This window comes from Sarcophilus harrisii, chromosome 2 (genome assembly GCF_902635505.1).
Source record: "Sarcophilus harrisii chromosome 2, mSarHar1.11, whole genome shotgun sequence".
NCBI lineage: Eukaryota > Metazoa > Chordata > Mammalia > Dasyuromorphia > Dasyuridae > Sarcophilus > Sarcophilus harrisii.
In genome coordinates this window covers 342,442,694-342,456,218 of record NC_045427.1, presented here as the reverse complement: position 1 = coordinate 342,456,218, position 13,525 = coordinate 342,442,694, and the positions used below count along the sequence as shown (strand labels likewise).

General features: G+C 34.2%; 1 protein-coding gene across 1 annotated transcript in view; it reads right to left on the bottom strand.

Annotated features, from left to right (window-relative positions):
- The window catches only part of KLHL3 (kelch like family member 3), a 175,258-nt gene that overhangs the window by 140,499 nt on the left and 21,234 nt on the right, over positions 1-13,525 (bottom strand). Inside the window, exon 3 of the mRNA XM_031953008.1 lies at positions 629-735. Within this exon, the coding sequence (XP_031808868.1) occupies positions 629-735 (107 nt within the window). The remainder of the gene's footprint in view (positions 1-628; positions 736-13,525) is intronic.

Genomic DNA, 13,525 nt, shown 5'->3' with positions numbered 1-13,525 from the left:
TTCACAACAGCCTAAGGAAATAATATTACTCTCATTTCACAGAAGAAACTGTAGCTCACAGAGTACAACTGACTTGTCACATAATTAATAAGCGACAAGATGATAATTCATTTTGTCAATAAAAAAACTTAAACCATGGGTTAAGTCATTTGCTCAGTCACACAATTATATTGAAGGCATAATTTGAAGTCAGGACCTTTGACTTCTTTCTCTCACTGTTTTCTTTTTTCTTTCTATTGAACCATGCTGCCTCCTGAATTCATATTTATACCTAGAAGAGATATTAAAGATCAATTATACCAATACCCTCAACTCAAAGGACCTAAATGACTAGCCCAAAGTCATGGTTATATAATCATTACTATATGTAATAAGTAGCAAAACTGGAATTTGAATCCACGTTCCCCCCATACTTAGAGTCCCAGTTCCCCTGTTTTATAGATGAAAAGGGTAGGGCCCATAAAGGCAAAGAGATTTGGTTACCCAACCAGTAAGGGCAGAAGCAGACCATGTCCCTAGATCACTAGGCTTCCCCCTATGCCAGGCAGCCTCCTCCTAGGACTGACTGCTGACCTTCACAAAAGATTAACATTTACTTGTCTCTCCCCCTCCTGGAAAGGACCCATACCTGTAAACATTGCACAGAAGTAGGGGCTGCAGGCAGCCAGCACTACCCGATGGGCTTCAATCTCGACATCTTCAGCCACAATCATCACATCACACAACAGCTGCTTACTGTAAAAAATAACCAGAAGAGTGAAAGAAGTTAGTCCCAATAACTCATAAACAACGCTCCTCTCTTCAAAGCTGCTCCTGGGACCCACATAACCTAACAAAATCTCTCCTTCAGCTGGCAGTTAGGGAATGGACTCATTCACCTCTGAATCTCCTTACAACATCAGCCTCCCTCTCTTTAGCATGCAGGGAGTTGATCCCATTGGTGCCATGTATACAGTAGCCACTTAATAAATGTGCATTGAATGTAACTGATGCTGGCAATCCATGTGTTCCTGGGCTCAGATTTTCACTCCCTTTCTGCTCCATTCCCCTATTAATTCTAATTGATATTTTCAAGGCAGTCTGTTAGTAGTGGAAAGAGCCTGGGGCTAGGAATCAGGAGACTCCAATGTATGTAGGTATGTACATGAATGTCTCCACTGGAAAAGAAATACTAACTACTCCTCAAAGGTCAAAAAATGACCAATGAAAATACCAAAAGACATAAAAACTATTTGCAAAAGGCAAGAAGGAACTGGCAAATATTGATTACTTAATCATATCACCACTCAAGATTAGACTACCAAGAGAAAAAAAAAGAAGAAGAAGAGAACCAGATGGGATGACAAGGAACTTGGAATCCTGTCTCAGACTTGTTGCTGTGGGACTTCAGGCAGAGCCAATCCTTTCCCTCATCTTCAAGGTGAGGGGGTTGACCTCTAAAATTTCTTTAGAATTTAATAAGTTATGAGTCTTTGATTCTTGAAAAGTCTCCTCAGGCAACCACAGTTCCTCAAAACCCTACAAAGTCCACATTTAAAATGCAACTGCAACTAGAAACAGGAGGAAGTAAAGTCCAGTCATCTAGAAACACACCAGAACAAGTCCTGACTGGAAAATGCAAGGAAAAAAAAAACTATGAGTTACTTTTTAGTCCAGATTGGCATAGGCAAACTGAGAAAGGTCTGCAAATACTGGGAATGGAATCTGGAAGTGCACCTTAAGGAACATTTGGGGACTGAATGAGGGGCTGCCCATGGCTGTACACCAGGGTAAGAAGAGGACACAGATCTTTATAGAGAGGTCCACTACTGTCAGGAAGCAGGAACAGTTGCCACCTGCTAACTGTCATTCACTATCCAGTTCTTTTTTTTTTTTTTTTTTTTTTTATTTAATAGCCTTTAATTTACAGGATATATACATGGGTAACTTTACAGCATTAACAATTGCCAAACCTCTTGTTCCAATTTTTCACCTCTTACCCCCCCCACCCCCTCCCCTAGATGGCAGGATGACCAGTAGATGTTAAATATATTAAAATATAACTTAGATACACAATAAGTATACATGACCAAAACATTATTTTGCTGTACAAAAAGAATCAGACTCTGAATTATTGTACAATTAGCTTGTGAAGGAAATCAAAGATGCAGGTGTGCATAAATATAGGGACTAGAATTCAATGTAATGGTTTTAGTCATCTCCCAGAGTTCTTTTTCTGGGTATAGTTAGTTCAGTTCATTACTGCTCCATTAGAAATGATTTGGTTGATCTTGTTGCTGAGGATGGCCTGATCCATCAGGACTAGTCATCATCTAGTATTGTTGTTGAAGTATATAATGATCTCCTGGTCCTGCTCATTTCACTCAGCATCAGTTCTTGTAAGTCTCTCCAGGCCTTTCTGAAATCATCCTGTTGGTCATTTCTTACAGAACAGTAATATTCCATAATTTTCATATACCACAATTTATTCAGCCATTCTCCAACTGATGGACATCCATTCAGTTTCCAGTTTCTAGCCACTACAAAAAGGGCTGCCACAAACATTCGTGCACATACAGGTCCCTTTCCCTTCTTTATAATCTCTTTGGGATATAATCCCAGTAGTAACACTGCTGGATCAAAGGGTATGCACAGTTTGATAACTTTTTGAGCATAGTTCCAAACTACTCTCCAAAATGGTTGGATTCGTTCACAACTCCACCAACAATGAATCAATGTCCCAGTTTTCCCACATCACTATCCAGTTCTAAGTCACAAGTCTAAGGCAAGACGGGCCTAAAGAGGGAACCTGTCCCATGTGGCAGTCAAGGCCAAAGAACAATCACAGGCACAGCTATGCATTGAGCAAGATGCAAATAAATAGTAAGTCAACAAGCATTTAAGCACCCACTATGTTAGAGGTACCATACCCAGTGCAAGAATACAAACAAAAAGGCATTTTTTTCTCTCAAGGAGCTCTCAGTCTAATAGAGGAGACAGCATGCAAACAGTGATGTGAAACATGGAGAGTAAATTATAGTTAATCTCAATGGGAAGCCACTATATGTCTTTATAAAGTGCACAAGATTAAACAGCATCTACATAGCTCTGATCCCCAGAGCAGAACAGAGTGTCACAGCTCCTATGGAAAGATGAAGTCTGTAGCAGAATAATCAGGGCAGGAAACACAGACCAAAGGAGAGCCTGCAGTTCTAGCTCTGGACTACCAGAGCTTCTAAGTCTGCTAACAGTGGCTGAGTCCAGTAGCCATCTCAAAATAGGATTAAGTGCACAGTTGAGTGGCTCAGAATTGGTCAGGAATGGTCAGGAATTTGAAAAGTTCAGATTAGGAACTCAGCATTCAGGCTTCAGCCTATATCATACTATTTGGCATATACTGAAAGCTTACAGGACCTGCAAGGACAGCCTGCGCTATCCCTCAGATGCTGAAATGATATGACATGTAACATCCTGAGAAAGCAGCAACAGTACACAAAAGGACAAAAAAAAAAAACAAACAAAAAACAAAACAAAACAAAACAAAACAAAAAAAACACTAAGAATAGTCCAGACTCCATAAGCACTCCTCCATAAGCACAGAGTTTGGCTTTTATAAAGAGATAATGTAATAATACTATGCAATAAGAAATGATGAACAGGCATATTTTAGAAAAACCTGGAAAGATTTGTATGAAATGATGCAAAGTAAAATGAGCATAACAAGGAAAACATTGTAGGCAATATCAACAACATTTTGTGATGCTCAGCTATGAAAGATTCAGTTCTTCTCAACAACACAAGTGATCCAAGACAAGTACAAAGGACTCAGCAAGGAAAATCCTATCCACATCAAGATAAAGACCCTTAATGCAGATCAAAGCATATTTTTTCACTTGTTTTATTACTTCTCATGGAGTTTTTCTCCTTTTGATCTGTTTCTTCTTTCACAATTGGAACTAATATGGTAATATGTTTTACGATAGCCTATTCATAAACTATCAAACTACCTACCATCTTCAGAAGAGGGGAGGAAGAAGAAAGTGAATAGTAAAAATTTTCTTGACATGTAGCTGGAGAAAAAATAAAATAGTATTTAAGAAACAAATGGAAGAAAAACACATATAGGATACAAGTTCAACTAAAATTGCTGGAAGACCTGAAGCAAGAATTTTTGTTTTAAAGAGTTCAAAAATAATCTTACAAATGAAATGAAAGTGCTAGAGGAAATAATTAGGAAAATAATAAGTGCCAATGAAAATATAGAAAAGACATGAGTGCAACAGAATAAAGAATTAGAAGAGAATTAATATCTTGATCTACCAACCAACAGAATTCTTGAAAAGTAGAATAGCCCAAGCAGAAGTTAATGACTTCATGACATAAAAAGAAATATTAAAAACTGAGAAAATAGTCATATCAAAAACAAGTCACCTGGAAGAATACCTAAAAGCTATGACCAAATAAGAAGAAAATAGAAATTATTCAAGAAAACTTCTTAGATATCTTAGAACCAGAAGATATAGTGAAAATAGAAAGAATTCATCCATTACCTCCTTCCCCAGAAACCTCTTCATCCTAGAAGATTACTCTAAAACTCTAACTCACAAACTCATACCTGAAAAGTACCCTTCTGTTTCTGAGGTCCCTCCTTCTGATCAAAGAGTAAAGGACTCCTCCATGTGCCCTTCTCCTCCATTTATGGACACAGGATGATGATTCTGGAAAAGAGAGTGAGGCTGATTTTGTGCATCTCTGCCTCACTTAAATCCAATTCATACAATCACTCCTGTGGTGTCATTAGTCTTCAAAGATGAAGAACAAACAATATTCCTCTGGCTCATCCGTCATGTCTCATCTTACTTTACCCAGTACCTTCTTTCCCCACACTTTCTCTTTATCAATTTCTTTTAATCTATTATTTTCTCCATTAAAATGTAAGTTCCTTGAGGACAGGAGCCATCTTACTTATATTAATATTCACAGAATTTAGTATAGTACCTAGTAAGCTTGTTGACTTAATGAAACCCAAAAATGATAACTTCTGGGAACATTATGTTCAAGGTCACAGGTCTTGTCAAAATGGTTTTCCTAAAGCACAGGTCTAACACATACTAACATATAGTCTCTATTTGTCTGATAATATTATATTATTATTCAATCAGTTCCAGTGGCTCTCTATCACTCCCAGATTAAAATATAAAGTCCTCTCTTTGACAACCAAAAACCCTTCCTAACCTGATCCTCTCACATACTTCCTCATACTTTCTCTGCCTTCAGTCTAGTAAAACTGATCTCCCAGCAGATCCACATACAAAATACATTATTTCCCAGTTTTGTATTTTCTCTGGTAGTTACTCAAGCCTGGAATTCTCTCCCTTCACATCTCTATCTGGACTTTCCTGGCTTCTTCAAATCCCAGCTAAAATATGACCTTCTGCAAGAAGCCTTTCCAGGTTCCCCTTAATATTAATGCTTCTCACTGTTTATTATCTCCAATTTCACTGTTTATACCTTTTTTTATCAAGTTTTTTGCATGTTGTCTCCCTCATTAGACTACTGGTTTCTTGAGAGCAAGGACTATCTTGTGCCTTTCCTTGTATGTGCCCAGTACCTAATAGGTGCTTAATAAATGCTTGCTGTCTTGACTGACATGGGCAGATGATACATATGACCTCTAAAAACTATATTTTAATCAATGATCATATAAAATAAGAGAGTTTGAAAATAGTCTTTTTTTGTTTTAATTATTTTAAAATTAAAAAGGAAAGGGAGAACTAAAGAAATATACTAGGTGGAAGAGAAAAAAAGGACAGAGGAAATTTTCTTACATAATTGTGGTGCACAGGCAGAAAACTAACTAGGAAGGGGTGGAGAGAATAAGCAATACTTCAATTTTACTTTTATCTGAAGTGGTGAAAGGAGATAAGAATTTACATTCATATTCACAATTGGGTGTCAAAATAAATTTTACTCAATGGAGTAAAAGAAAGGGAAGAAAGGAAAGGGAATATAATAAGGAAGAAAAATTAATGGAGGGTTACTCATAAGGAGAACAAATACAAACTATGGAAAATAGGATTTGAAAAGGGGTTTAAAAAAACAAAGAAAGGCCAAAATTCTGCGATTGCATTGTAGAGTAGGGAAAGAAAAGGTCAGGAGAGCAAGAAATGACTATGTCAAACATTACTGCTGAATACACTCTTTCTCTTACAATATTTTTCTTTATTAATAGGAGGCAGGAAACAAAGAAGAAGAAAAATATAAGAGAAAAGGATCAGGGAATATAATTAGTGAACGTAGAAATGGGATGAACCCACCCAAAAAACAAAGAGAGAAAAATGGACTAGAAAATAGAATGTTATTTACAAGAAACACTCAAAACATAAAAAGCCAGGGAATTAAAACAAGCAAAAACTATTATACTCAGCTGAACTAAAAATGATAGGGGTCGGTAATCATGATCACAAGCAAAATGGTAGCAAAGTCAGATTTGATTAAAAGAAATTAAAAACAACAGATTTTGCTGAAAGCTATTAATGCTTAAAATCAATGCTTAATTTATATGCAATGAATTTCATAACATTTAAATAAATTTAAGTGAAAAGTTTTTGGCTAAATAGAGAACTAGCAAAGTATAATAAAAAGAGAACTAGTAAAGATCTCAATGTATCCCTTTGAGACTTAGATAAATCGAGCCAAAAAATAAAGAAAGAAAGAACAGATGAATCATAAAACAAATCACAGAAACAATGAATAATTTCATTAAAAATAACGACAGTGAGACAGCATACTAAATTTGGAGGGTTAAAGCAGTCTCATTACTAACAGAAAGAAAGAACAGGTTAATTACTTGAGTATGAGATTTTAAAAAGCTAGAAAATTTTAAACCCCAAATTAAGCATCAAAATAGAAATTCTGAAAAATTAAAGAGATTAGCAAAGCTGAAAAGAAACAATAAATAAAACTTTTAAGAAATCAATAGTATGGATAAAATACTAGCTAAATACAAGTCATTCCTCAATGGATAATTGATCAAAGGATAAGAACAGGCAGTTTTCCCTATGAAGAATTCAAAACAATTTATTTTCCCTATGAATTCAAAACAATTTATAGTCATATGAAAAAAAAAGCTCTAAATCATTATTGATTAGAGAAATGCAAATTGAATCTTGAGATATCACTATATACCTACCAGATTGGCTAAAATGAAAGACAGGGAACATGATAAATGATGGAAGGGATGTAGAAAAATGATGGAAGGGAAATGTACAATAATTCATTGTTGATGGAATTGTGAACTAATCCAAACATTTTGAAGGGCAATCTGGAATTATGATCAAAGGATTATAAAATTGTGTATATCTTTTGATCCAGCAATACTACTACTTAGTGTATTTTCAAAGATAATTAAGGAGAAAGGAAACAAACTTATATCTTCTAAAATCTTTTTAGCAATTCTCTTTATGGTGGCAAAGAACAGGAAATTACAGGGATGACCATCAATTGGGGAATGGCTGAACAAGTTTAAGTATATGATTGTGATGGAATACTACTGTGTTATGTGAAATTATGAGCTAAAGGATTTTAGAAAAACATAGAATTGCACAAAAGATTAATTCCAATGTTACAAATTTATTGAAAAATAGGAAGAGGTCCTTCCAAATCCTTTCTATACAAGTATAGTCTTTCTATCTAGACCAAAATGAGTCAAAAGATAGAAAAAACTGACAGACTAATACCAGTAATGAATACTTGTGCAAAAAAAATTGTAAATAAAATATTAGCAATTATATGATTAAGTTGGATTTATAGCAGAAATTCAGGACTGGTTCAATAATAGGATAACTACAACCATGTCAATAATGAGAGAATAAATGAATCTTTCCTTAATATAATAAATGGTATTATCTAAAAACAAGAATCAGTATCACCTGTAATGACAATAAACTAGAGATCTTTCCAGTGAGATTAGAGGTAAAGCAAAGATCCCATTACTACAAAAATGATAACATTTCTATAACTAAAATAATGATAACTATCTATAGTGACAAGACATGTTGTGGAAAATAAAATAAACCCACTTAAATTACCAGTATTTCTACATACTACCAACAAAATTTATCAGGAAGAGATATAAAAGAATAAATAAAAAATAAAAATAAGCACTTCTTGTTGTTGTCATTCAATCATGTCTGACTCTTCATGACCCCATGAACCACAACACACCAAGCCCTTCAATCCTTCACTGTCTTTTAAAGTATGTCCAAGTTCACTTTCAATGGTTCCATGACACTAGCCATCTCATTCTCTGCCATGCCCTTCTCCTAAAGTGATCTTCTCCTTTTTCCTTCAATCTTTCCTAACATCAGGGTCTTTTCCAATGACTCCTGTCTTCTCATTAGGTGGCTGAAGTATTTAAGCCAGTATTTAAGTATTTAATCTTCAGTATTTGACCTTCCAGTGAAATAGCCTGAATTAATTTAAGTATTCACTGATTGGATCTCCTGATTATCCATGGGACTCTTTAAAAGTCTTTAACATCTACTGATCATCCTACCATCTGGAGGAGGGGGTGGGGGGAAAGAAGGGAAAAATGGAACAAGCGGTTTGGCAATTGTCAATGCTGTAAAGTTACCCATACATATAACCTGTAAATAAAAGGCTATTAAAAAAAAAAAAACTCTTCTCTAATACCACAATTAAAAAGTGTCAATTCTATAGTGCTCAGATTTCCTTAAAATAATCCAGCTCTCACATACATACATTGCTATGGAAAAAACATGGCTTTGATAATACAGAATTTTGTCAACCAGGTAAATAGCTCTGATTTTTAATATGCTGCCCATATTTCCCATAGCTTTCCTTCCAAGGAGCAAATGTCTTCATTTTGTGGCTGTAGTCACCATATGCACTGATCTTCAAATCCAAGAACATAAAATCTGACACTGCTTTCATTTCTTCTCCCTCTATTTGCCAGGAAGTGATAAGAACAGTTGCCAAGATCTTAATTCTTTTGATGTTAAAAGTTTCAAACCAGCTTTTTTTACACTCTTCTCTTTCTCCCCATCAAGCGGCTTCTTATTTCTTCTTCATTTTCCACCATCAGAGTGCCATCATATGCATATATGAGATTTTGATATTTCTACACTGCAACCTTCATTCCCTATTTTGATTCATCTATCCTGGCATTCTGCATGATGTATTCTGCATTAAAGGTAAATAATAAGGCTAAATAAATAAGCCTTGTCATATTCCTTTTCCAATCTTAAATCAATCAGTTTACCCATAGTCACTTCTAACTAACTACTGCTTCTTGGTCTGCTTACAAGTTCCTTAGGAGACAAGTAAGATGATCTGATACTCCCATCTCTTTGATGACTTGCCACATTTTGTTGTGATCCACAATGCTTACTAACATCCACTTAGCTAAGTTGATCATAGTTGATCATCACATAAGCTTGTTGTTACTATGTACAATGTCTGGTTGTTCTCACTTCATCTCAGTTCCTGGTTCATCTCACTTCACTCAGCATCAGTTCATTTTCATTTAAGTCTTTCCAGGCTATTACAAAATTAGCTTGCTTATCATTGTTTATAGAACAATAATAATCCATTATATTCGTATACCATAACTTTTTCAGCCATTCCCACCTGATGGGCCTCCACACAATATCTGATTCCTACCACCTTACCAAAGGAACTGCTACAAATATTTTTGCACAAGTGAGCCCCTTCCCTCCTTTTATGATCAATTTTGGGGTACAGATCTAGTAGTGACACTGCTAGATCAATAGTATGCAGTTTTATATCCTTTTGAGCATAATTCCAAATTGCTCTCCTGAATGGCTGGATATAACACTGTTATATGTTACATCACAATTCCACTAACAATGTAATAGTACCCCTGTTTTCCTACAGCCCCTCTAACTTTTATCATTATTGTTTCCTGTCATTTTAGCCAATGTGCTGAGTGTGAGGTAGTACTCAGTTCTTTTAATTTGCATTTCTCTAATCAATCGTAATTTAGAGCACTTTTTCCATATGACTATAAAATGATTTAATTTCTTCATCTGAAAATTGTTCCCATGCCTTAATAAATTTATCAATTGTAGAATGACTTGTGTTCTTATAAATTTGACTTAATTCTCTATAGATTTGAAAAATAAGGCCTTTATTAGCAACATTGGCTGGAAAAACTGTTTCCCAGCTTTCTGCTTACCTTCTCATTATAGCTGCAGTGACTTTGTTTATGCATAAACTTTTAAATTTCATGTAATGAAAATTATCCATTTTGCATTTCATAATGATTTCCATATCTCATTTGGTCATCATAATATCCAACTTGTACAAGTCTTTTATGTACCCTGACAGTTCTCCCTACTTTCTTGAGTTTGTCTGAATTTTTCAATAAGAAGTTCATGATTTCAGTGTATAAAATAGACTTCCCAAAACAAATTCAGGAACTACATGAATAAAAATACAAAAATACTCTTTATGCATATTGTTCCTGGATAAGCAAAACCAACATAATAAAAAATGACAATACTACCTAAATTAATTTACGTATTCAATGCCATCATAATCAAACCACTAAAAGATTACTTTGTAAGGCAAAAAATAATAAAATTAATCTAGAAGTGTAAAAGATTAAGTATCTCTAGGAAAATATTTTTTAAACTGAGGATGGAAGATGGCCTAGCAATACCATATTTCAAACTATATGCTACAAAGCAATAATCATCAAAACAGTTTGGTATTAGTTAAGAAATAGAGAAGTTAATCAGTGGAACAGAGTAAGGACACAATATCTGTGCTTGGTTGTTACAACCACAGTAGCTTCTCTCTGATCAACAAAAAAATCACAACTTTTTAGTAAAAACAATTTGACAAAAACTATTGGAAAAGCTGGGAAAAAAATCTAACAGAAATTAAGCACAGAACAACACCACACACACACCAAAAAAAGTTTCAAATGGGTACATAACTTAGACATAAAAGATGACATCATAAATAAATTAGAAGAGCAAAGAAAAAATTATCCATCAAAACAATGAATAGGGAAAGGGCTAATGACAAAACAAGGGAAAGAGACAATCACTGAAGGTAAATGGACAATTTTGATAATATACTATTTTAAAGTTTTGCATAAATAAAACCAATTTAGCTAAAATTAAAAGGGAAATAGGCAAATAGTGGGAAATCTCTGTAGCAAGTTTCTCTTATTAAAAAAATATAGAGAACTGATTCAAATTTATATGAATAAGAGCTATTCTCCAACTGATAAATGGTCAAAAGATATGAACAGGCATTTTCAGAGGAAAAGCAAAGTTATGAATAGCCATTTTCAAAAAAATGCTCCAAATTACTAATAATTTTTAAAATGCAAATTAAAATAACAACCTGAAAAAAGACAACACATTCAGCCTTTACCAGATATTAAAAAATATCACTTAATTGTTTACTGTCTAAAAAATCCACAAGCCACAGAACTTGGTAAAGATTTCAATAAATGTTTCCTAAATTGAATTTTGTAAAGGATTCCTGTTCATATATGGGCTGACTTCTGAGATCCCTCCCAGTTCTGAGGGTCTATGATTTACAAGCAGAATTGAATTAACATACTACAGGTAAAATTAGACTGGGAAAATAATAATAATTGACAGATTTTTAGGAAATGAAACTAAATTTGTGATTTCATTCATATAGGGAATTCCCAGATAAGGAAATTTCCTCAGCAGCTTCTGTACAATTTATGATCTTAGGATGTTGCCTAGAGCCCTAAGAGGCTGAGTTGAACAGCATGCATCAGAACTGGTACTTAAGCCTAGGGCTTTGTGACCACTATACAATGCCTATTCTCTGCATTTTTACTTTTTGCAAAATGCTTTAAATATATTATCTGATTTGTGCCTCATAATAAACCCATCAGACATTCCTCAGGAATTATCATCACTATTTTACTGATGGAAACTAAAGTTCATAGAAAAAAACAAACAAATAAACTAAATAAAATATCAGTAGCAGTATTTGAATGTAAGTCATTCACTCTAAATCTAGCACTCTCCCACATTTTACCTAAAGCAGATCCAGGTGAGCTGCTAAGGCTGGAGTGCATAGAGAGAAGGAGAATAAATAATGACTTGCACATCCAGAAGTAAACAATCATAGGCAACATAAAAATAGGTGATATTTATATAAAATTTTACATATATTATCTCATTTATTATCGCCATTTTACAGATGAAGAAACTAAGGCTGACAAAGATTAACTTGTTCACTCACTCCACATGTCATTTTTATTTTCAAGAACTAGCTCAGTTCAGTCTCTTTTTGCACATAATCCATTAGCCAAATGGTTAGTGCAAGCAATCTTCTACCTTTGGTCAAAGCACTTCATAGCAAATGGTGATTATCCACAAATAATCCAATAGCAAGTGTACTCTATCACTAAGGATTTAATTCTATTTTGGTTCCCATAAAGGATTTGGATGAGGGAGTTGAAATCATTACTGTTATTTAAGGGCAAATGGTATTTTAAACAAGTAAAGCTCTTGACACAGATGAGTTTAAAATGCTGAATAAATTTTCCATATGATTTGCTGAAAGAACAAATGTCAAAACTATGATGAAAGGGCCACAAAACTGTGTTTACCTTTTGATCTAGCAATATCATTACTAAGTCTATATGCAAGGAGATCAAAGAAAAAGAGAAAGGAAAAATATACAAAAATATTTATTGCAACTCTTTTTGTGATCACAAAGAACTGAAAATTGAGGATATGCCCATCAGTTGGGGAATGGCCGAACAAACTATGGTGTATGATTGTGATGGAATACTATTGTGCTATAAGAAATCACAAGCAGGATGCTTTCAGAAAAACCTAGAAAAATGAACCTGAATTAAGACAAAGTAAAATGAGCAGAACCAGGAGAACACTATACACAGTTACAGCAATATTGTACAATGATCAACTGTGAAAGATTTAGCTGTTTTCAGCAATGTCATGATCCAAGACAATTCTGAAAGATTTATGGTGAAAAATGCTATTCATCCCCAGAGAAAGAACTGATGGAATGTGAGTGCAAACTGAAGCATACATTTTTCAACTTACTTTATTGTTCTTGGATTTTTTTTGGTCTGTGTTTTCTTTTGCAACATAGTGAATATAGAAATGTTTTGCACAATAGCACATGTATAATCTATTGAAATTGCTTGCCTTCTTGAGGAAAAAGGAAGAGGATATAATAAGGAACTCGAAAAAAATTTTAATAAATGATACATGTAATTGAGAAAAATAAAATAAAAATTAATTTAAAAAAAGAACAAATGTCACAATGGAAAATTTTATTCCAACTCAAAATAAATGGTTATCCTTAGGGATCAAATGAGAGCTATAGGAAAATGGACATGAAGAAGATGCCAACAGTGGGAAATAAGTTGATGTTTAAAAACAACTTTAACAAGTTATATAATGTAGAATAGAGAAAAGATCTCTGGGGACCTGGGTTTAAACATTGACTGTGACATTTAATATCTGCATCACTT